Source organism: Corythoichthys intestinalis, chromosome 6 (assembly GCF_030265065.1).
Source record: "Corythoichthys intestinalis isolate RoL2023-P3 chromosome 6, ASM3026506v1, whole genome shotgun sequence".
Classification (NCBI taxonomy): domain Eukaryota; kingdom Metazoa; phylum Chordata; class Actinopteri; order Syngnathiformes; family Syngnathidae; genus Corythoichthys; species Corythoichthys intestinalis.
This window is the reverse complement of record NC_080400.1, coordinates 21,655,997-21,682,047: the sequence shown is the minus strand read 5'-3', so window position 1 is coordinate 21,682,047 and position 26,051 is coordinate 21,655,997. Positions and strand designations below refer to the sequence as shown.

Here is a 26,051-nt window from a genome sequence, read left to right as displayed (position 1 = left end):
ATTTACTTTCAGCAAACTACAGGTCATATACAGTGGTATGAAAAAATATCTGAACCTTTTGGAATTTTTCACATTTCTGCCTAAAATCGCCATCAAATGTGATCTGGTCTTTGTCAAAATCACACAGATGAAAGAACAGTCTCTGCTTTAACTATAACCACCTAAACATTTATAGAATTTAATATTTTAATGAGGATAGTATGCAAACAATGACAGAAGGGGGGGAAAATAAGTAAGTGAACCATCACATTTCATATTTTGTGCCCCCACCCCCTCCCTTTGGCAGCAATAACTTCAACCAGACGCCACCTGTAGCTGCAGATCAATCTGGCACATCAACCAGAACTAATCTTGGCTCATTCTTCTCTACAAAACCGCTGTAGTTAAGTCAGATTCCTGGAATGTCTGGCATTAATCAATGTCTTAAGGTCATGCCACAGCATCTCAATGGGGTTCAAGTCTGGACTTTGACGTGGCCACTCCAGAACATGTATTTTGTTCTTCTGAAACCATTCTGAAGTTGATTTACTTCTGTGTTTTGGATCATTGTCTTGTTGCAGCATCCATCCTCTTTTTAGCTTCAACTGTTTGACAGACGGCCTCAGGTTTTCCTGCAAAACATCCTGATAAACTTTTAAATTCATTCTTCTATTGATGATTGCAAGTTGTCCAGGCTCTGTGGCACCAAAACAGACCCAAATCATGATGCTCCCTCCACCATGCTTCACGGTGGGGATTAGGTGTTGATGTTGGTGAGCTGTTCCATTTTTCCTCCACACATGACATTGTGTGTTACTCCCAAACAATTCAAGTTTGGTTTCATCAGTCTACAAAATATTCTGCCAAAACTTCTGTGGAGTGTCCAAGTGCCTTTTTGCGAACATTTAACTGTCTTTTTAGACGCCAGTGGCTTCTTCTGTGGAGTCCTCCCATGAACACCATTCTTGGCCATAGTTTTACATAAAGTTGACGTGTGCACAGAGATATTGGACTGTGGTAGTGATTTCTGTAACTCTTTAGCACACACTCTAGGGTTCTTTTTTTACCTCTCTGAGTATTCTGCGCTGAACTCTCTCCATTTGTAAACAACTTCTCTGATGGTTTTGTATAATTTCCCAGCTTTATACAAATCAACAATCCTTGATCGCAGGTCTTCAGACAGCTCTTTTGACCGAGCCATGATGCACATCAGACAGTGCTTCTCAATAAGACATTTCTTACCAGTTGTGTCTTTTATAATGGGCAGGGCAGCTTTAAACCTCTCATCAGTGGTGGGGCACACACATGACTTAAAATGTTTGGTAAAAATAGCTCTTTTTGTCTCCTTAGGCAGAGAGTTCACTTACTTATTTTTCCCCCTTCCATCATTGTTTGCATGCTATCCTCATTAAAATATGAAAGCCTATAAATGTTTGGGTGGTTTTAGTAAAAGCAGACCATTTTTTTTCATCTGTGTGATTTTGACAAAGATCAGATCACATTTGATGGTGATTTTATGCAGAAAAGTGAGAAATTCCAAAAGGTTCAGATACTTTTTCATATCACTGTATTCAATAAGGATGGTCTTTGCTTACTGCAGTCTGTTTTTTTTGTGTGTCTTTTGGAGTAATGGCTTTTTCTGGTAGAGTGGCCTTGTAGACTGTCTGCTAGCTTCAGCCAGCATTTTAGAAATTTTCTTTTGCTTTTGTGCTTTGATTAATAATTTTCATTTTTCATCAAAACACTTTAATTTCAAAGGCATAAGAGTTTCTTTTCTGAGCATTGTGACATTCCTATGATAGTTTGTTACTGTGGCACCTTCTGGCATCTGGAAATTACACCCATGGATGACCCAGGCATGCACATGTCCCCGTTTCTTTGCTGGATATTAGAGTTCATTTCTTTTGACTTTCCAATTGTGTTTTCCAAAGATGCAATGTTTTAGGTTTGCCTTTGTTTAACTCAAATGTTATGTAATAATGTCGTGCTGAGGCAAATTGCACTGCATTCAAACATGACTTAAGAACGTAACTCTTTAAGTGTCGTTGACTACAATAGACGCAAAAAAAATTGTTGTGGCTTTTTTCAATCTTTTGCTTTTGCAAGTCTTGTAATTTGCTTCTAAAAGATAAGATAAACACACATTAACAAAATTGTCGAAAAAGAAAATTGATTCACACATTGGCTGCCATTGAATGTGGAACTGCCAGACCCTCCCAGTCCAAATGGATTGGCCAATGGCAGCCAACAAGGTAAAAATTGACCACAAAATATTTTTTTCATTGCACTTAGCAACTAGAAAACAAGTGGATTTTTAATCAACCTAAAAGGAGTAGTTTGGTATGATTCAATGTCAGACAGTGAACGAAAAAAAAATCCCTTTTTACGTAATACGTAACACACGTATATAGTGTATTGTCTCAAAAGCTGCTGCCCCCGCAAGCCGACCCCGGAACAATCGGAAGATGATGGATGGATGGATGGAATTAAAGACCCCCTATTATCGCGTACTCACCTTGTTTCGATCCAAAAATTCCGTGTACCATGTCTCACTGAGTGTCAAGACACAGGGCCATTCAGAGCTGGGGGATTTTATGGGTGAAACACGGTAATATAACAAGCGTCGCAATGTTTCATCAAGGAGTGGTTTTCTTTTCTTTTCTTTTTCAATTATATACCCTTCTGAATGTTATTTTTCAAATTTTCTTTCTTTGGATAGATAATTTTATCATCTAAATATTGGAGAAAATGCGACAGTAACAAAAAAAATATAATTAAGCGATTTTTATTGTGACGTAATTTGTTTAAAATATGCGAGTGAATAATTTTATAAAGTTTTTTTTTTGTTTTTTTTTAACTAAATATTAGACATCAATTAATGATCTTAAGCCAAAAATGATAGACATTTTTAATAATAAATGTAATTACTTACCTTTTTATGGCTGGGTTGAAACAAAAGCGGATGCGCGGTGTTTGTAAACGGGGGTCTCCAGTGTAATACGGACAAATTAAAAAAAAAATTGGGGGGCTTAATGCGCTCTAAAACTGTTATGGCAGCATGTACACATACTGTATCAAGCACAACAGTTCTTTTGGCTTAAAATACAGCAGTTTATTTTAAAGAGGGGTCCAAGAGCAGAAACTGTTTTTTCAGCCTTGTCTGTGTTTTCCACCGTATATAATAAATTTTTTAAGGTACTTTAATCAAGCAAATTATCTCAAATATCACTCAAGTTGTACAAATCATTAAAATGGATAAAGTGCAACATTTGAAGTAGATCAGATTTTCTATAGCAGATAAGTCTTCAATGAACCTGACATGAATGTTTTTGGATTTTGCCAGAACACCCGGAATATACCCTCGCAAGCCCGAAGAGAGCTTGCAAATTCTACACAGGAAGGCCGCAGCCTAGCAGTTCGAAATCGAAGCTTCAGAACTGTGAGACAAACATGTTGCTCCCTCAGTACTATAGAACCAGAGCCACTTAAAATGTACACTTTGCTAATTCAATCTAATCTGCACCTCAAAACACTGAAATACATAAATGCACATATACTAAAAAAGTAAATCATAGTTCAACACGTGGGCCCCATAATACTCTTGTGGATTTGAGCGCTGTTTTTCTTTTTTAATCTAGTTTTCAACACATTGGACTCCCAGTGGGAAAATAAGCCTCGTCCGTTTACCTTCCACTGAGCTAATTTAGTAAAGCGAGCTCACATTTCCCTGCTGTCTCCTGAGGATCGCCACTCACTACTTCATATCACCTTTCATTTTCTGTGTGCGCTTGTTTATACTAGTACATGCTCCCTCCACCATGCTTCACCACACATGATGCTGTCTTTGAGCTTTAGAATAGTTTGAAGTCACTTTTTAAAAATTTAATTCATAATTGATTGTAGCTTTCCATGTAACGCAAAAGCTACGATCTATTCCATCTTGGGTTCCCAGCCAAAAAGCTTGACCAACCAACACCATTGATGGGTTGACGGGTGTTTTTTGGAGGGAATAAAAAGGAAAATTTCAAAACGCTACTTGTCCTACAATTTTTGTCCAAATTAAATCACATATATCAAGAAATTCACGATGCTAAGGGGCACTAAAGTTCCATACAGTTTTTGCTGAAACCTTACCTGTTCATTTATAATGGCCAAAATGTCCCATTCATTTCCAATGGCCCTATTTGCCAGTCATTACAATATCACAAAAACTTCCATTCATGCCTGTTGATTTCCAATTCCTGAAATGCAATAAAATCAACAGGAAGTGACCCGATTTCTACAGTGGTATGAAAAAGTATCTGAACATTTTGGAATTTCTCACATTTCTGCATAAAATCTCCATCAAATGTAATCTGATCTTGGTCAAAGTCACACAGATGAAAATACAGTGTCTGCTTTAAAACCACCCTAACATTTATAGGCTTTCATATTTAATGAGGATAGCATGCAAACAATGAGAGAAGGGGGAAAAATAAGTAAGTGAATCCTCTGCCTAAATGGGCTTAAAGAGCAAATGAAACCCAATTTTTACCAAACATTATAAGTCAGGTGTGTGCCCAATCACTGATGAGTGGTTTAAAGCTGCCCTGCCCACTATAAAACACACCCCTGGTAATAATTGTCTTGTTGAGAAGCATTGTCTGATGTGCATCATGGCTCAGTCAAAAGAGCTGTCTGGAGACCTGCAATCAAGGATTGTTGATTTGTATAAAGCTGGGATATGATACAAAACCATCTATAAAAGTCTGTATATTCATCAATCGACAGTCAGAGTAGTTGTCTACAAATGGAGAAAGTTTGGCACTGTTGCTTCTCTCCCAAGGAGTGGCCGTCCACCAAAGATGACCCCAAGAGTTCAGGGCAAGATAGGTAAAAAAGAACCCCCGAGTGTCTGATAAAGACTTACAGAAATCAATGGCACAGTCCAATATCTCTGCACACGCCAACTATATGTAAAACTATCGCCAAGAATGGTGTTCATGGGAGGACTCCACAGAGGAAGCCACTAATGTCTAAAAAAACATTGTTGCTTATTTAATGTTCGCAAAAAGGCACTTGGAAACTCTACAGAGGTTTTGGCAAAATATTTTGTGACTGATGAAACCAAAGTTCAATTGTTTGGGAGTAACACACAATGTCATGTGGGGAAGAAAAATGGAACAGCTCACCAACATCAAAACCTCATCCATACCGTGAAGCATGGTGGAGGGACCATCATGATTTGGGGCTGTTTTGCTACCTCAAGGCCTGGACAACTTGCAATCATTAATGGAAGAATGAATTTATAAGTTCATCAGGATGTTTTGCAGGAAAACCTGAGGCCGTCTGACGGACAGTTGAAGCCAAAAAGAGGATGGATGCTGCAACAAGACAATGATCCAAAACACACAAGTAAATAGACTTCAGAATGGTTTCAGAAGAACAAAATACACGTTCTGGAATGGCCAAGTCAAAGTCCAGACTTGAACCCCATTGAGAGTGCCTTGGCGTGACGTAAAGACAGCGATTCATGCCAGGCATCTCAGGAATCTGACTGAACTACAGCAGTTTTGTAGAGAAGAATGGGCCAAGATAAATCCTAATCGATGTGCCAGACTGATCTGCAGCTACAGGAAGCGTCTGGTTCAAGTTATTGCCGCCAAAGAGGGGGGCCACAAAATATTAAATGAGATGGTTGACTTATTTTTCCCTTTATCTCATACTATCCTCATCCTCCATAACTTGCATACTATCCTCATTAAAATATGACAACCTATAACTGTCTGGGTGGTTTTAGTTCAAGGAGACACTGTTTTTTTTTTAATCTGTGTGATTTTGACAAAGATCAAATCACATTTGATGGTGATTTTATGCAGAACTGTGAGAAATTCCAAAAGGTTCAGATTTTTCCATACCACTTGGTTTACTTTCCATACCACTGTACAGAAATTGACCATGGGATGCATCAAAATCAACAAAAAGTGACCTAAAATGTACAGGAAGAGAACCCGAAATGCCTCCAAATCAATAGGAAGTGACCCAATATGTACACGAAGAGAACCCAAAAGGCCCTCAAATCAATAGGAAGTGTCCCCAAATCCCCTCCATATCAAGAGGAGTGACCCAATATGAACAGGAAATGAACCTGAAATGCCCCAAAATAAACAGGAAGTGACCCAATATCTACAGAAAGTCCGAGATGCCTCAAAATCAACAGGAAGTGACCCAATATACCAACCACAGCAAAGCTACCATCGCAATTTCTCCAGAAACGGCATTTTCTTGTATTAATAAAACTACTAGAGGTGTGCAAAATTTCCGATTCTTAGATTATTTGCGATTCGGCCGTGGAAGATTCGAGAACGATTCACAAACATCCAAATTCCGATTATTGAAATATGCCAAGTAAAGCGGAAGTACAACACACTCAGCGCGCCGCGCGGTCTTTGGGACGGAACGGAGCGGGAGTAGCTAAACATTATGCTTCTCATTAACCGGCCCCTCGGGTAATGCCAACGCTCAACTCACGGCTCTAGCTCAACTCATGCCACGAGATAAAAAAACACAACAACATACCTGACTGCTGCCGAAAAGCTGCTACAAGTACAGCTAAGCTACATAATGTTACGGTAGATATCATTTATATAGGACTAGATGGATTATAGACTCGGTAGCGGTAGCAGCACATCTGCAAAAAGCTAGATGCGGGCGTTAGTAAACGGCCGCCATCTTAAAGCAGTAAACTTCCCTGCAATGCTGTTGTAGCGAACCTTCCAAGCAAACCTAATTAACTTTTTATCTAAAATACTCCTAAATCGGTAAAATATTGACTTGAATCTATCTTTAAAATAGTTTTAAAACTTTCACATGTCAAAAGTAGACAAAAGGGAAATTATGGAATAACGGGAGCAATTTTAACAACTTTAACGGTTGATTCACAACATTAAATTAATTGAATGTAGTTTAAAGCTGCTGATACAGAATGGGGACTGGAGTTTTTTTATTTAATGTTATTTTTGTATATTTGTTTACTGCTATATGTTAACTTGATACTGAAATAGTAGTTTGGTTTAGCCTGAGAGTATTTTTGAACAATTTTGGAACTAATGTACAAAACTTTATTTAAAAAAAAAAAAGGAGGGGGGTGCATCAATAATCGTTTTATAATCGAATCGGAGCCTCTGAATCGTAATCGTAATCGAATCGTTAGGTGCCCAAAGATTCCCAGCTCTAAAACTACTCTCAGTTTAGTAGAACTAATACAAAATACTGAGGTGGTTCTAATAATGTGGAGTGCCACAATAATTAAGCCATCCGCCAAGTTTGGTGCTGTGACCAGTAGGTTCTCAGCAACGGGTTTCTTATCTTGCACTCTTATGCTCTTCTGCTTAAAGCAGTCAGGGCTAAATATAATGCGGTCACAAATGGAAGTGGCATTTATTTGTCCATAGATGCCACTGTGGGATAAAATTGGCCTGCGAGATAGTGACCAGGAGTGTTTTATTTACATCAGCTTGACCTTTTGGAAAAGAGCTGAGCGAGCGCAGCGTGGTAGCCTTGGACTTTTCAGCCCCTGTGTAGCCTTCTCAGAATGAAGCTCAGTTTCAGTGTTAAAGTCCCTGTTTATCTCCGGCAATGCGACCCAATTACATATGGAACACAAGTCATTCAACACCACGCTGATTGTAGCCCCTGAGCATAACAGACACGTACATGCCGGGATGCTCATGCGGGGCCGTTGAGTCATAAACACCAGCAGGTTTGTTCTGGATAAGGCTCAGACTTAATACTTAAGGCTTCAGCTTCCACAGTTTTTTAGCTTTCATGTGCCAGAACGATCGACATCCAAGATAAAGTTGCAAAGCTCTGGCAAAACAATTTTACACATTGTTAAACTGGATCGCCGGTGCACGGAGGTGGGTAGGGTAGCTAAAAAAATTTCTCAAGTAAGAGTAGTTATACTTCAAAATAATTTGTCAAGTAAAAGTAGTAATCCAAAAAATGTACGCAAGTACAAGTGAAAATGTTTTTGGTAAAGAATACTCGGGTACTGAGTAACTGATTTTAAACAATGGTATATTTTTTTTCTCAACGCAATGTCATCAATATCAGAGGTGTCAAATATTTGACCTGTGGGCCGGAAGCAGCCTGCCAGGGGGTCCAAGCCGGTCCGCTGAGTTGTTCTGCCTGACAGGCGCGTTGTAGCTCGTACATAGGCCTACAGTTCATACCAAATCACATGCTTTTACTTTGACATTGGCGCGGTAAAACAGTAGATTTGTGGTTTGTGCGATCGAGGGCGTGCACGATTGCAATTGTCTTTCCAGTTCTTCCAGTTTGAGTGAACTGGACGTCCATCATTTTCAATCGCAGCAAATGAGTTAATTTTGCTTCACTTCTTTATAATTTTAAGATACTTACTTTGGATGAATTCCTGTTGATTTTTGGGGGCATTTCCAGGCTGCTGCGTGTTGATTTTGGGGCATTTACACTGGGTTTGCTCATTCGCCCCGTCCAGTTAAAATGGATTGGACATCTAGCGCCGTCAATGGCGGCCAGTTAGTTAAACTAGTCTGGCCTAATTGCTATGAATGTGGCCAGCGAACCAAAATTAATTTGACACCCCTGATTTATATGAACTGTTGTTATTATTAAAGTTGCACCAATACGGATACCAGTATCGGCAGGGGGCGCCGATCCGGCTCGAATTGGTGGTATCGGTATCGACTAGGGCGCCGATACCATGTACTGGCATCACTTGAACGCAAATGTACTGTCTTCCCCACGTGAGCTAACTTCCCAAATCCCAATGCATGACATCTGTATGTCTTTGTCTCGAAATTACCAAACGAAATTAACTCCTTCGTCTTCTATTTTAAGGATGTAAAGTACAACGCATATCCGTGACGTTACGCTGTTCATCTAACATGGCATTCACAAACGACTAGCATGCGTAAGCTAATGCCTGCTATTATAGCGCCGATGGGATCAGAAAGGTTAAACCCGTGGGAGCAAACTCATGGTTTCATGATGAACAATGAGTGGCAAATTAAGAGCGCCGTACTTCAAACTCGCCCTGTTTATGAAAGTCGATTGTCATATGTGTTGTGCAGTAATGAGCAGAAGTGACTTCTGTGGCCAGAAAACAAGCGGCGCAGCGCGCACACTAGATATAATCAAATAGCAACCTAGATGTCCTATGTTAAATCCCATGCCAACTCTCGCTCGCACACACTAGATATCATCAAATAGCAACCTAGATGTACTACATTAGATCCCATGCCATTAGCTGCGTGAGCCCAGAGCGACACGTAGTCCACATACTACATTGATGAATTAGAAACCGCCATGACTGAATGGAAGTTAAGCAGGCCAAATCAATCCATACCAGTGACTATAGATAATGCTGCAAATACTGGTAATTCAGTACATGTTACAGATTGACTCGGACTACAAATAGGATGTTTTGCTTATATGGTAAATATAGCTGCTAAGAGAGCTGCAGCAATCAACAGTGTGCCCCACTTTACAAACAGTAAAGATTGTTCTCAGCACTTATATAAAACTTTCAAAATTTTACATTTCTTCAGATCAGTAAGAAGTAAGCACATAAATATTATGCACTAAAATGTTTGTTTATATGAAGTTATTTTTGCTTGTTAGCAAATAAAAAAAATAATAATAATAATAATTATAATAATAACAGTTGTATTTTCTGTTTCAGAGCATTAAATGTATTGAAATGTATCGAAAATCGTACCGAACCATGACTTAACTGTATCGTTGCATCCCTTATACGTACATATATACACATATATATATATGTGTGTGTGTTTTTTTTTTGCTAACAGAGTGGTATCGGAATGGTATCGTTATCGGCCGATACTGCACAGCCAGGTATCTGTATCGGTATCGGGCCCAAAAAATGGTGTCGGTGCAACACTAGTTATTATTATTATTATGTACTACATTGATCCCTCGTTTTTCGTGGTTAATGAGGACAAGAACCCGCCGCGATAAGGGAAAAACCTTATCACCTAGAGCGATAAGGTTTTTCGCCTATCGCCTTAAAAACCTAGAGCCCCCACCCTTTTTTTTCTGTGTGTGCAGTGGCGCCACCCCTATAAATTGGTTGGCCTCCCCACTTGCCAGTATATCGTTAGATTGTTGTAGCATCATTTATTCATTTCATCCCAAATGAATGCATTTATTTTCTTTTGTTAAATGTAGTTTTGGACATTAAATGCACATTAAATCATTAGTAACATCAAATACTACACAATACACCAAAGTATATCAGTAGCCATGTCCTTAAGTCTTTCTGATAGTTTTCCCCTGACCTTTTTACTGCAATAATATAATGAAACCTGAAATTATGGCTTTTAGTTTTGGCCACCCCAAGATTTTAAGTGGCCCCATCTGGCCACCCCTATGAAAAATTTCTGGAGGCGCCACTGTGTATGTGTAGTGGTGTGACAAAATATCGAAATGGTGATATATTGTGATACCTTGTATCCCAAAAGGTTATCGATATTCTCCTGCCAAGAATCGAGATATTTTAAAAAGGTGTCAATGTCTGAAAAAATATAAAATAGAAAAGACCCAACAAGTTGCTACCAAAATATTCCACCATAATAGTGTCTCAGTTAACTCTAAGGCTGCATTGACGGTGCTCGACACCCAATCCAGACTGGGAACGTTCGTTCATTCGAAACCAGTGCATTCACAGTCATTCTGTCCGATTTTCAGGGCATTTACAGGTCACTTGCTGTTCATTTTAGTGCCTTTACAGGTCATTTCCTGTTGAGTTTGAGTCACTGCCTATTCATTTGAGTGATTCCCAGCTGTAACTCAAAATAAACAGGAAGAGACCCATAATATACCCCAAAATCAACAGGAAGTAACTGAAAATTAACAGGTAAATTACCTTAAATGGCCCAAAATTACCCCATTGCCTGGCATTGGCTGCCACTGACGCCCATAGACGTTCAAACCGTTTGAACCCTCCCAGTTAAAATGAATTGGACGTCTACTAGAGATAAACTCATTCCAATTCACAGCAGAAGCTTGTTTTTCTGTTATTAGTTTGTAGAATATCCTAGAATGATTTCTTGACCAATGTATCGATAATCGTTGTATCGCCATATCGCCATCATCGTTATTGTGAGCTTTGTATTGCAAATCGTATCGTATCGTGAGGTACCAAGAGGTTCCCTCTCCTATGTGTGTGTGTATTCAATGTTTATATTCAGTTTTGGCATTGAAAGAGATACATATAAGACATGGTTTTCACTTTTTTCCTAAAAGTATAATTTAAAAAACTCATATATATATATATTAAGCACTTCAAATATAATAATGATAAGTTTTAAACTTACTGTCCCACAGAATTATTTTTTAAACAAGAATAAAGTACAAAAATGCTTGTCTTTATTAAATGCTTCATTGAGTGAGTCCACTAATATGCCCTCAAGCTGCTCACTTACACACAATGAGTTGCCACAGCAGCTGTTTAACAAGTTAAATGATGATTGACACATGGAGCAAGATCAAACCTTAATGTCTGTCAATTAACGTTAACTTTACTAAGCAACTCCAGTACACTGCTTGACCAAGAAAAGCAGCGAGAGTGAGAGACGATGTGATCGGATTGGGAGCGCTCTATAAAATACTGCATTTATTTGTTAATTTTTTTTAATTGAAAAAAAAACGCAATGGACTGAGGGCATGAAGTTTGAAGCACGATGTAGCGAGGAATCACTGTATAACCTACTACATAGTCATATTAGGCCATTTAACTTCAACTAGAAAAATCTACAGAAATGAAATATCACCTGGCCAAATAGCATGAGTGCCCTCTAGTGGGGAAATTCTACCATAAAGATATCGATCATATCTCTGATTTTCCGTAGTCTATCGGCGCCAAATAAAAACTGCGCGAGAGGTTGAAATCCATGCTATAGACTCGCGTAATATTCACGGCAGCACTCTGTGTCAAATAGTTTATTTTTTTAAGGTGCTTTAAAGACGCCACGTGACTGAACAGGCCAACTTCCAACTGCACGCTTGTGTGTGGTCATGTGACTCTATTGTTATTATTGATTATCTTGCGACATCTCATTGGTTAAACTGGTCGAGCCACTGTGCTGTTAAAAAAAAAAAGTGAAAACTAACATGTAGGAAAAAGAGGAAAAATGTCACTACACAAGTGAAGCCCAAAGTAGTGGCGTAAGAGTTGTGTTTTTTCTACACAAATCTACCAAAGTAAAAGTAAAAAGTATGGCATCGTAAAACTACACTTAGAAGTAGTTCTTTATATTTTTTGGGCACAAATAAATATATGTTATGATCAATGCAAAAGACATGTTATCCCTATAGATGTGACTGAGTTGCAAACTTGACTTGCTAGAAATGTAGTGGAGACTAAAGTTGTGGCTTTTTTTTTTTTTTTTTTACCAAAGTAACTTTGGACTTGTGACGTGGACGTGTGTGAATTGGCAACATCTCTATTTACATCCATTGTATATTTTTAATCAAGTGCCAGTGATGAGCTAGTGTAAACTCACTGCATTAAGTACAGTAGTAGTCAATGTTAAATATAAATCAGACATGATCAGGAGCTAAAAATGCCATGCTAAAGAATGTAGTTTCAACACAAACAGAACTAATCATGTCTGAAAATCAACAGAGTCGGACGTAAAGTTCATACACACACAATACTTCTGTTTGAATACGATGCCAGTTTGTTCACACCTTTGATTTCTTCCCAATTCGGTTTCTGTAACAAGGATGACACTTTTAGCATGCAGAACCTGACGCATGTTTTGTTTGTATATACTTACACACATAAGAGAGTTGTTCATGAGCTGATAATGCCTTGAGAGCAACTGGCCACTGAGCTTATACCATCCAGCTGCTGTGACTATTCTTTGTACCTCCTGTGTTTGTGCAGGACACCACGATGAACCCTTTTGGCATGTTTGACAACTTCGTGACCAGCATGAGGACCAGGATGGATGGGATGCACAAAAACTTTGTGAGTTCACCCAATTGACTGTCATCGTATCTTTTACGCTTACGTTGTTTATTTGATTTGTGTGTCAAGGAGACCATGGGCACAGATGCAAACACCCACTCGTTCAGCTCATCATCAGTCATGACGTATTCCAAAGTTGGAAACGACCCCCCGAAGGTCTTCCAGGCCTCGTCATCAACACGCCGGGCCCCCGGAGGCGTAAGTGCATTTTAAGCGCCAAAATTGCAACAAGCAATGTTGCAATTTTTTAACAATTAACAAGCCAGAGCTACAGCACTGATGCCTTATGTCGCTACTACTTTACATCTGCCATCTTTTGGTACAAAGTAGTAACTAGATGAGGCACCATTACTGTCTTTAAACAAGCCAGAGCTGCAAATATGGTGCCTCATATAGTTAGTAGTTCACACCATTGCTGTCTTTTAACAAGCCAGTCCTGCAAATATGGTGCCTCATGTAGTTACTGCTTCGCGCCGAAAGATGGCAGATATTTGCCATCTTTAGGTGGAAAGTAGTAACTACATTTAAATGTTAGAGGGAACCTCGGACTTAAACACTTATAGGCTCTAATACGCCACAATTGTTCTTTAATTGATAAAATTGTTCTTTTATTGATAAAATATGTTATTAAAAACACATAAAATATTGCCATTGATTTAAAAATCTACAATATTTAGTACATTTTTTTTACCTAATGAGGGCACCATGTTTTATGCGTGCAATGGAAGCTCAGGGTGATGACGTAGATTGTCACTGTCACTAGACAAACACTACCGGGTTAGTCCAATTCCTTCTACGCAGAGAGTCATCCAACTCATGCGCACATCGGTTAATAGCAGTGAGTAGTTAGTTTTTGTTTATTTGATTAACTTTTTATTGCCTCAAAATACTTTTTGCATGTGTTTCCCGCTCATACTTTTAAGTAGTGTTGCACCGATACCATTTTTTAGGCCCGATACCGATACCTGGCTGTGCAGTATCGGCCGATACCATACCGATACCACCCTGTTTATATATATATATATATATATATATATATATATATATATATATATATACACGCATATATTAGGGCTGTCAAACGATTAACATTTTTAATCGAGTTAATTACAGCTTAAAAATTAATTAATTGTAATTAATCGCAATTCAAACCATTATAAAATAGGCCATATTTTTCTGTAAATTATTGTTGGAATGGAAAGATAAGACACAAGACGGATACATGCATTCAACATACGGTACATAAGTACTGTATTTTTTTATTATAACAATAAATCAACAAGATGGCATTAACATTATTAACATTCTGTTAAAGCGATCCATGGATAGAAAGACATGTAGTATCTCAAAGATAAATGTTAGTACAAGTTATATAAATTTTATATTAAAACCCCTCTTAATGTTTTGGTTTTATTAAAATTTGTAAAATTTTCAATCAAAAAATAAACTAGTAGCTCGCCATTGTTGATGTCAATAATTACACCATGCTCACTCCCCAAACCCATAAAATCATTTGGACCCAAGCGCCAGCAGAGGGCGCCAAACACCAAAAAACAAGTAACAAGCGGACATTACACTGCTTGTTACTTGTTTTTTTGGTGTTTGACACTGCTGTCATTTTAATCTGTTTGAGCGGGGCATGTGCGTTAATTGAAAAAAGACTAGTACAAAGTGAATAGTCTACTAAACTCTAGTAGACAATAGTTGAATAAACCTTTGGCTCTCAAAGGCAAAAATAGTGCTCCATTTGTAAAATTAATAAAACATGTATAATACTAGCCCAACAGTAAGAAAGAAAAAATAATTCATAATAATAAACTCTGACTGAACAGAATAAACTTTTTTAAACCTCTCAAAGGCCAAACAGTGCAACTTTTATGAAATTATTGTCACATTCTGCTGCTGGTTAGATTGTGTTTTGTTGCTGGGCTGGTAGTGGGGGCGTTCCTGACGTCGCACCTGAATCCAATGCAGGCTCATCAACGCAGCATTTAAGCACGGGTGATCTCAGAGAAGGCTGCCGAGATATTTACCTTGCTGATCGCCGTTTGACTTCTCGCACTATAGTCTCGCTACATTTGCTTCTTACGCCCCTGCATTGGGTTTTTTCTGTTAGTGTGCTGCTCTCGTTTGTAACCTCTACCCTGTGCAGGTATTTGAGTGTTTGTATTTTGGCTTTTTCTCTGCCTATCGTCTTAGTTAACCTTCGAGTTTGTAGTATTGAGTTCCGTCGACCTCCTGTCACGGCCTCCTTTTGTTATTTTCTACTATCCTGCGATCGCGCGTTATTTTTTTTGTTTGCAATCATTAAACCCTTGTACGTATCCCCCGCTTGTTGTCTTTTTCGAGGTCCAACCTTGTTTCCGCATTTGCGGACGCTAACAATTATAAGTAATAATAACTGACCACAGCATCCCGTCTCTCTATCAGCCTCCTTTTTTTCGGGAGGGGGGAGTCCCTTATTTCTATTTCTGAAAGGTGGCAACCCTACTTTGGAAACAGTTCCCAAATTACTGTGGCATGTCTTTCAGTAAAAGACAATAAAAGACGTAGTGAATTGACCAGAGATTGTTGCTCCGGTCCAGCGCCCTTCCTCTGGATAGCAGTCCTGCTCTTGCAGGCTCAAACTCGTTGTGTTCGTTCACGTTTCGTCTTCAAATGTTTTATCAGGTTCGAGGTATTGAAACTGGCCGATTTAACGCCACATCTCGAAACTTTCAGGCCGCAAATCTTGCATGCAGCCATTGATTTTAATTGACAGGATTTCTATTTTGAAATATTTCCCGACCGCCGCCATTTCTCCTGGTTTGTTTTTCCTCCATATGAAAAAGCGGCCTTGTCATTGGTCAGGAGTGGCTATTGGCCCGCTCTCATTGGTCTGGAGCAGGCAATAGTGATAGCTGCTTGGTGTTCACGTGTCATCACACAACACAGAGACAGCGTGTAGTGAGAGCCAGGAGTATAAAAAAGGCTGCGGTCAAATGTTATAATAATGGAACAGTAAATAGTATCGGCGCCGTCTTTGTTGGTACGCGCCGATACCACCATTTCGGGCCGGATCGGCGCCCCCTGCCGATACTAGTATCGGTATCGGTGCATCTTTACTTTTAAGCATTGTGTTTTCTTCTGGTAGCTTTAAAGCATATTGTTGATCTGTTGACCACATTAGTCACGTAGCATATTTAAATCACCCATATTTGATATTGCTATGCTTAAGTGTTTTCTTAAAGCATCTTTAGTATGTTCTGTCTGTATACATCTAAACAAAACATGCTGAAAGTGCACGGTGGTATTTTGGTTCTCAACGTTTTCTTTTCCCCCTACTCTCGTCTCATTGTGAAATATCGACAGTGCTGTCATGCTCATTAATGTTCAAATTGAAAGGGTTGAACAGATGATATGTTTATGTCACTAGAGTCATACTCTGGAATTCCGGCAGCATAACAATGACGTCACCGACCTGCGCCGTCAGCAACAATGGTGACCTACTAGTTAAACAAATTTTACAAATTGTATAAAAACGAAAACGTCAAGAGAGGTTTCAATATCAAATTATTTTAACTCATAACTTTTATCCTTTAAGAACTACAAGCCTTCCTATCTGTGTATCCCTTTAAAGTCGCAAAATTATTACCTACAACCTTGCTTACTTTAAGAAGCCAGAGCTGCAAATATGGTAACTTGTGTAGTTACTACTTTGCACCAAAAGATGGCAGAGGCGCAAAATTGCGACAAGAAACATTGCTGATTTCAACAACTCATGCTAGTTACTACTATGCACCAAAGGTTGGCAGAAGTCTGCACCAAAAGAAGATTGCTGCTTTGCACAAATACTGTATGAGTGTGTAAAGAAGATGTTTACCATCTTTTGGTGCATATTAGTAACTCGGGGTGTGACAAAATATAGAAATGGGGATACATTGTGATACTTTGTATCCCAAAAAGTTATCGATATGCGCCTGCCAAGAATCGAGATATCGTTTTAAAAAGGTGTCAAATGTCTGAAAAAAAATAATAAAAAGGAAACAACAAGTAGTTACCAAAATCTTGCACCATAATAGTGTCTCAGTTAACTTAAGGCTGCATTCACGGTGCATGACGCCCAATCCATTTAGACTGGGAACGGTCGTTCATTCGAAACCAGAGCATTCGCAGTCATTCTGTCCGATTTTCAGGGCATTTACAGGTCACTTGTGGTTCATTTTAGGGCATTTGCAGGTAGTTTCTTGTTGAGTTTGAGTCACTGCCTATTAATTTCTGTAACTCAAAATAAACAGGAAGTGACTCATAAAATACCCCAAAATCAACAGGAAGTAACTGAACATCAACAGAAATATGACCTTAAATGACCCAAAATTACCTCATTGCCAGGCATTGGCTGCCACTGACGGCCATAGACGTTCAATCCGTTTGAAGTGGGAGGGATGGCAGCGAATGAACGAATGTTCATTCGCTGCCACCCTCCCAGTTCAAATGGATTGGACGTCTACTAGTGATAAACTGTTTTTCAGTTTATTAGTTGTTTGTAGAATATCCTAGAATGATTTCCTGAACAATGTATCGATAATGGTTGTATTGCCATATTGTCAGATCATCGTTATCGTGAGCTTTGTATCGCAAATCGTATCGCATCGTGAAGTACCACGAGGTTCCCACTCTTAGTGGTAACTACATGACGTACTATATTTGCAGCTCTGGAGTGTTAAAGTCAGCAATGTTGCTTGCCGCAATTTTGCAACTTTTGCGTTAAAAGAATTAACAGCGGCAATCAATATTTCACACAAAAAATACAGGTACCGATGCTACCTCAAAAATTAGAATACCAAGTAAAAAATGTTGTAAATTTGACTTAGAATATTGAACTACGAATATACTGATTTGCATTTTATTCAATCATTTAATATGCCAAATTCACCTTTTTGAATTGCAGAAATCCAACAATCTTTTCAGGATATTCAATTTTTTCTGAGTAATACTGTACTTTCACGGATCTGTTTTCCACTTCATTCTCATTATAGTGGCACATTGATGAAAATACCGTATTGGCCCGAATATAATACGGCCCTGATTATAAGACGACCCCCTCTTTTTCAAGACTCAAGTTTGAAAAAAGACTTTTTGAACACCAAATTAATTTTTATACAGAAAATGATTACAGTACATCCGAAACATTATTATAACAATATATTTGAGAGAAAAAGCATGTTATTTTGCCTCATTGAAATCTTAATATCTGAACATTTAAATATGTAAACTAAAGTGCAATCACATTCGTAAATGAATGGCTTCTGGTTTTTAAAATGTAAATAAACTAATCTATTGTGATAAAACAACAAAATTGCAATAACTGCATTAACCATCAAAGTGAAGTCTAGCTGTAACTGTAGTCTTGAAACAAATCTGAATAAGGAAAAACTTTGCAATAAAATCATGCAAACTAGTTAAACTTGAGAGTAGCTGAGATCTGTCATGACAAAATATCGCTTCAAGGATATCTGGCGCCATCTAGCGTCATGACTGGGGAGAGTAGCTGAGATCTGTCATGACAGAACATCGCTTCAATGATATATGGCGCCATATAGTGTCATGAATGGGTTTAATGTCTAGACCGCGAATATAAGACGACCCTCTTTTTCAGTGTTATTTCAATGCAAAAAACACCGTCTTATATTCGAGCCAATACGGTAAATGACTAACATTTAAAAAAAAAATCTTTTACCTCTTTTCGCTTCTGGAACAAGTTATCTGAAGGTCTAAAGTATGTTCAAACTGTTAGCTCCTTTAAATCAGGGCTAAAAACGCTTTTGTTTAGCACTGCATATCCATAACTGTCTATATATTTCAATCTGTTTGCTTTCTATTCCTCTTGTGCATTATTATTATTTTTTCTTTATCTTTTTTATTTATTTTTTTAATTCTATTCATGATTAAATGCGATTTTTTTATGTATAATTTTATTTCCTATTTCAACTGTCTTTGTTTTTACATCCTACTGATTTTAATGTGATTTTTATGATCTTCATGTGTTGTAAAGCACTTTGAATTGCCTTGTGTTGAATTGTGCTATATAAATAAATTTGCCTTGCCTTGAGAATACTTGCATCAGCTGACCGTAATGATCAAACCTGTTCAAGCCGGAATTATGTGATTCAATCTCCGTTGACTTTCTCATGCAGAAAATACTTGCTTGTGTGTAGGTGAAGGAGACGGTGAGATCCTTGAAAGACTCCGAAAGCGGTCTTGAGAAGATGTCCATCGGTCACCACATCCAAGACAGAGGACATGTTGTTGAGAAGAAAATGAACAAAAAAACAGGAGCTAAAGAGTTCATACAGGACTTCCAGAATATAGATGAATGTGTGTTAAGTGATTTTTTTGTGCGCGTGTTTTTTTTTAACCTTTTCTGACTTTCATGTCATGATTCTTCTCAGCTGAAGCGCAGTCCTTCGACGAGGAGTGGCAGAAAGAGTTGTCCAAGTTTAAGCCTTCTGTTTCCATGGCTCAACTGGAGCCGCCACGACATCACAGAGGCCAGCAGCCAACTCTCGCCGGTGCTGCACAGACCCACAGGTTAGTAGCAGAGCCGTAGGAGACAAAACGTGAATGATTTACTTGTTTGAGATTTGTGATCATGCATTACCTGTTCGCTATGTGCTTTTACAGAGAACAACCCAAATCCAAACCTAAAAGTATCCTGAAGTCTTCCAACTCAACAAAAGAATAAAACCATGAACCTGCTCTCAAGTCTCTCAAGTGCTCATAAGACATACATACACGCAAAATACTATCATCACCATGTGTAAATCAGAAGGCATTGATGTTTTCGTGTTCTACATTTTGATTATTGACTTGGTGAGTGAAGTTTAATGTGCTGCAGTTTGTCCACGAAGCTGCTTCTCTTTCGTTGTGTTCACAGCTTATGCTCCCATCTAACTCAATATTTTCAGATTGCAATTCTACTACTTTGCTGGCAGTGGCCAAAAAGGATCGAGATAGTCAGGAAGGGAGCTTTGCAATGATACCCACGAATAGTTTTGGATGTTTCTGAATGAGTGGACCAATTGGTGTCCTTGAATGAGCTAGATTTGAGATGCTAAGAAGAACTTTTTGTGTGTTATTAAATACACTCCTCCTTTTCTTTTTGGCTTTTCCCTTCCGGGGTCGCCACAGCGAATCAACTGTCGACTATTTGATTTATAGATGTCAAAAAAAACAAAAAACACTAAAACTGTCATCACAGGGCCGTAATTTGAGTGGCTGATTTAGGATGATCCAAATGCATTTAGATAGGTTAAATGGATTTTTGTTGAGTACCTAAAATGTATCTGCTGTAATCTTTGTACAAAGAAAAATGTCTTTCCCTTTTTTTGTATTGTTCATTTTTCATCTGATCTTATTAACGCCATTTGCATCTGTTGATCTTGTATATTTTGAATATACATTTAGCGCTGAAAAATAAAAATGTCAACAGAGAAATGTGGACAATTTTTTTAACCCACGTAAATGATCTGAAGTTACACAGCTGCTGAAGGATTTGCTGACCAACACAAAAAATGGACTACTACTAAAACCTGTGAATATTAGGCATGTTAGATTATCGATCCCAGCAGATAGACATTTTTTTTTAACTTTGCTAAACGTTTATCTAAATTTGACTAAATCCTACAAAAATGTAAGATCCTATCTGGCACCACCTGTTGGCCATAATAGAACAGTGTATGGATATTTATAGGCCAACTGGAAGTTGTGAATGCACCATCAGTTTGATATGTATGTAGATTTGTGTCTTTGCTTGTCGTTGCTTCAATCAAAATATGCATTTTCAATCCAAAAAAAAATCACTCCAATAAAAAAAAAATGTATGTTGAATACAAAAATAAATTTGAAACTCAAATGTATTTAAAAAACATCTTTTGTTTTTTTTTGTTTTTTTGAAACAACTTTTTTGATTGAAGTGCTGTAGTTTTGCGTTTGGACCACATTTTGGCTAGGACATTTGTGTCTTTATTATTTAATCAAAAAATAAGTTGCTTCAAACAATATTTTCAAAAGAAAAATCAATAAAAAAGTGTCAATCATAGAACAAGTTTTTGAGTGCGAAAAAATATTTGAGACTCAGAAATTCGCATTTGAACACTTTAATTTTTCATTTAAACTGTTTTCTTTGATTGAAGCAATCCCTTTTGTGTTTGTTTGATCAAGTTTGCAGCAAGGTGAGAACCAAAATTGTTATTTGCCATGTGACAATATGGATTTTGCAGTGTGGCATCTTTTTTTCCATGTGGCACTTTTGCATTGTGGTGGTTTTTTTTTTTTTTTTTTTTTTTTTGGTATGTGGCAAAATAGATTTTGCTTTGTCGCATTTTTGGGGGGTATGGTAGTTTTGAAGGCCATGCACGTCCATGCCATTGACGACAATGCACAACCAAATTTTCCATTCATTTTAAATGGCAAAAAGATGTGTGGCTGTGATTTTTGACCATACACTTATAACATTAGAGCATATTGACATTCAGCTGACACCCAAGTCAGGCAACGCCATTGACGGCTATGCACGTCCAAATTTTCCATTCATTTTAAATGGCAGAAAAACGTGTGTGGCTGTGATTTTTTACCATAAACTTAGCATTACAGCGCATTGACATTCAACTAGCAACCAAGTCAGGCTATGCCATTGACGGCTATGCACGTCCAAATTTTCCAAAATGAAATCCATTTTGCCACATACCCAAAAAAAAATGACACGTCAAAATCCATTTTGCCACATGGCAAATACCACTTTTGGTTCTCGCTGTCTCTCCAAGTTTGCGTTTCTTTGAATTTTATTTTTTAAACAATTTTCCAATCAAAAGGGAAGTTGATGTAACACCTGATGTGTGCACAGCAATTGTTAATTATTAAATAGTGTGAAAGTGCAATTGTTAATTATTAAATAGTGTGAAAGTTGAAACAAACACAAGTTTTTAATCCTTCAGCAAAAAACATTTAATGGATTCCTCTACCATCCCCAAAATTCAGAAAAATGCGTGTAAACAAATGACCAAAAGCATTAATTGGGCAGACATTGACCAAAAAAAAACTGCAATCAATTCAACAATACATGGCATTCAAAAGTCAATTGCAAGGAGATCTACATGATTCCTGGAGGTTGTCCCTTTCCAGCGATCTTTTTTGAACACTCCAGCAGAGCATTATGGATGTCCTTCGCGCATGAAATTTGGGACTTGATCATGCCGAGGTACTGGGCGTAGGACATGGACTCCGTCTGCACCGTGTCTGGTTTGGAGGCAGCTGTGGGAACCAGGTTTGGCGAATGTTTGGCGCTGTCGATGCTCTGCGAGAGGCACTCGTATGCCAGCCGCTGAGCAAGTAGATCAGGGGTCAAATGTCAAGGCTGGCACAGTTAGACCAAAGTTCAGGTAAAGGTGTGCAAATCTCACCAAACACAGTTCCAACTGATCACAAAGGGCGTAGAACTCTTCGAGGCTTTTGTCAAAACGCTGGACTGCAGTGTCGCTGCTTTTACTGAAACAGAAATATGAACCCATTGCATTGCATGAAATATTAACTACAAGACTCCTCTATTTACGACGTTTCACCACTTGCCTACTTTGATTTGCGAACAACGTAAACAGAGGACCTACTTTCAAGCGTGGACGTACAAAAGAGAAATAGCGGTACGTACACTCCGTTGTCAATGTTTGTGTTGTGGGCCAAGTTGAGCGACGCGATTTTCATGAGGTTCTGCGAGGCGAAACGGAAAAAAACATTACTTTTGAAAGCACTTGACGCTGTTAGTTCAATCAAAAGCATTACCTGTAGACTTTCTTTCAACTGTGGAATTAGCATTTTGAATCGATGGACCGGGTCAAAGTCTTGCTGTTGAGTCAACTGCTGTTGTTGCTGTTGCTGCAGAGCAACGGCTTGTTGTTGTTGTAAGCTTGGAACACCGGGCTGTTGCTGTTGGGACGCCATCTTGCCCTGACCGGTAGCGTTCTCCGACACCGAAATATCAATCACTTCCGGTTGGATTTGAAGCCTATTTTAAATCTATAAACTAGATGTCTGACACGCGTTACAAGCCAACGCGAATGAAGGTCGTCACATGTCGGCCATTTTGCATCGGAGCTAACGTGGACTTGGTCTTGCAAATTGTTCAATTTTCAACTGCTTTTCTCAACGATGTTTTTTCATAAACATCAGGAAAAAAATTAGAATTATTTTTTTTTTCTTTTTAATCAAATATCTTTTTTTCGCAATAGTAGTGCATTGGTTTCCAGTTTTTAAAAAAAATGGAATGAAAAATGGGACTGACATCCAACACACACACAATAGAAAAATAAATAAATAAATACAATACAATACAATAAAAACCCCAACCAAAATAAACCAAAAATAAACCATAAAATTAATCCCTGTCACTGCCAGTGAGCTTCATGACCATTGCACATTGAGTTTTAGTAATGGTTTTGGATAATAAGTGTCAATACAATAAATTAAAGAGATGCCAAATTGTGGAATGCCAAGGGCTTAAGAGGACTGAAACAAATTTAAAAAAGGTCCCCGGGCACGTAGGAATCTCCCATTAGAATAATGGAGAGAGTATATGATCTTTTCAATTTTCAAACATGTCATTAAGGCCGTCAGCCATTCGGTGAGTGTGGGAGGGAGGGGGTCCACCCACCTGAGGAGGACAGACCTACGGGCCAGGAGGGAGGCAAACGCTAGAGTGCGGCGCTGATCAGAAGATAGTCGAGAGTCCTCTGCATTGTTGTCACAGATTACTTGGAAAAAGTAATTTAATTACTGATAACTGATTACGCCGCAAAAAAGTAATCTAGTTACTTTACTGATTACTTCATTATCAAAGTAACTAAGTTACTTTAAAAGTAATCTATCAGTTACTTTTTACCCATTTTCCTCCCTTTGCCGCCTCAACATAAGAATGACAACAGAAAAATGTAATCACATGTAATTGACTTTCCGATGACTGAATTTAGAATAAGAATTAGATGAATAAAGCACAGATTTGGTGTCAAAAGAGTTGTTTTGATCTGTAATTTTCAATAACAGTAAGTTCACACACGATACATCATCACTGATTGAGAGTGCCTCGGTGCTATTTATGATAACGTTAAAATCAAGGCTCCCAACGCAGTTTGGGAAGTTCCATAGACGCCAGAAATCTGCTATGGCTTCCCATTGGCTGGTTGTAGGACACGGCAAACAAATCGAGCTGGAGGGCTTTGCAGACCTTGAACGCAGTGCTCGACGCCAGTTTGAAGCTAACCGCCACAGCTAGCTCTCGCCACCCGAGTCTAAAACTCTCTGTGCGGCATCAAAAGTCGGCCAGACCGCCTCGAAACCGTCTTCTGCGTTGCCTGCCCCTCAACATTTGTATGTTCAATATTTATTCAGTGTGGATGAGCAGAATATTTACTTTCAAGAGTTCCATCTTGCATTGTTTATTTTTTCTCCAACTAGCGGATGTCAACAAGCATGCCCCAAAACCGTACAAACATCGCGCCATACCCCTCTAGTGGCTTGGCGGTGAATTACAGAGCAACACGTTCCCTCACCGCAGAACTATCAAATGTCGAATGACGCCGTAGTCGCTTCGCCGTCACCGCAACGCGGGAGTATAACTCAGGTTTAAGATTAAGCCTAATGTCAAAACTTCTGGATTTTGGGTTATGGTTAACAGCATATCAGAGCCAATGTAAGAACAATGCAAACTGACTTTACAAAATTGCAAAGGTGGTGGCGGGCGCGGATGCACGTGCATAACTCAGAAGTACTCCTCTCAAAGCACACGCGGTCAATTTGGCCACAAAACGTGGCGGCAACTAAGCATTTTACAATCAATCGGACTTACAACACATCCCACAGATGCTAAACGAACACATCACCTCACGGCATAAATGTGCAACACGCATATGAAGTAAACAAAGCTTGCCAACTTGGAGCGATGACTGCCCGTCGTTGCTACAGCAAAGGTACAAAACGGCCGCGCATGTAGGGGGTCCAACCTTTTGCTGATACCCTCCAGAATGAAGGAAAAATACTCACCTTCATTCATGGATATCCACAGATCAACATTCCCTCGCAACGTCTCAACACTCGGCTCGAATGTCCACCCGCCTGGCCCACGCCCGGCCCACAACACATGCGACGCGGGACCAAAACAGGAAATAGCTAAGAGGTTGTCATGGTAACACGTACCGGGAACCTTTTATTTTAGCATTTTCAATTCAAAATGCTCTTCGTACATGACTACAATATTCTTCATTCTACATACGTTATGAGGCAATGAAAAAATAGTAACGCAGAGACACTAAGGAAACTAACTTTAATCAGATTACAGGTGTGGAAAAATGAACGCGTTAGATTACTCGTTACTGAACAAAGTAATCAGATTACAGTCACGCGTTACTAACTAACACGTTACTGACAACACTGGTCCTCCGTAACTCCGAATAAGCCAATAAGGGGGTTCGGTTCCACCCTCACTGTCAAACTCTGTGAGAGGGAATGAAAAACCTCTGTCCAGAATTTGCTAAGTTTAGGGCAAGTCCAAAACATGAAAGAGGGAGCCGTCTGAGATGTTGCATTTGGAACAGAGTGGGCTGATGTCAGGATAAAAAGTGGCCAGTTTGGTTTTGGAGATGTGAACTCTGTGGACCACTTTGAATTGGATTAAATTATGGCGAGCGCACAGAGATGAGGAATTGACCCGTTTTAAGATGGATAACCATGTTTCCTCAGAAAAAGGGGTACCAAGGTCCTCCTCCCGTTCCGCCCTGATTCTATCCATAGATGCCGTCTTCAGAGCCAACATCATGCTGCAAAACACAGAGATAGGCCTCTTCTGGTTTGGATTTGAGGAAAGAACTATGTCAACAATAATCCTGTCAGAGTTTAGTGTGGTGGGCAAATTAGAAAGTATAAAATGTCGAATTTGTAGATAACGGAAGAAATTTGACTGTGGAAGTGCAAACTTGTTACGTAATTGTTGAAATGATGCCAAATTATTATCAATAAATAAATCTCTGAA

At 38.8% G+C, this 26,051-nt stretch overlaps 2 protein-coding genes across 3 annotated transcripts in view; one reads left to right on the top strand and one right to left on the bottom strand.

Moving 5' to 3' along the window:
- Positions 1-20,753, top strand: part of mlf1 (myeloid leukemia factor 1) — a 28,928-nt gene extending 8,175 nt beyond the window's left edge. The window contains exons 3-8 of one of the 2 annotated variants that reach the window (XM_057838697.1): positions 3,323-3,418; positions 12,914-12,997; positions 13,067-13,195; positions 19,195-19,354; positions 19,429-19,567; positions 19,661-20,753. In XM_057838697.1, the coding sequence (XP_057694680.1) occupies positions 3,323-3,418; positions 12,914-12,997; positions 13,067-13,195; positions 19,195-19,354; positions 19,429-19,567; positions 19,661-19,721 (669 nt within the window). In that variant the 3' untranslated portion in view covers positions 19,722-20,753. The remainder of the gene's footprint in view (positions 1-3,322; positions 3,419-12,913; positions 12,998-13,066; positions 13,196-19,194; positions 19,355-19,428; positions 19,568-19,660) is intronic. The other variant, XM_057838698.1, reaches the window with a different exon arrangement.
- Positions 20,754-21,957: 1,204 nt separating this feature from the next.
- med29 (mediator complex subunit 29) lies at positions 21,958-23,107 on the bottom strand. Its single transcript, XM_057838699.1, has 4 exons — positions 22,814-23,107; positions 22,683-22,741; positions 22,438-22,522; positions 21,958-22,358 (listed from the first exon to the last, which is right to left on the bottom strand). The coding sequence occupies exons 1-4, from the start codon at positions 22,970-22,972 to the stop codon at positions 22,128-22,130; spliced, it is 534 nt and encodes a 177-aa protein (XP_057694682.1). The 5' UTR covers positions 22,973-23,107; the 3' UTR covers positions 21,958-22,127.
- Positions 23,108-26,051: the final 2,944 nt, after the last annotated feature.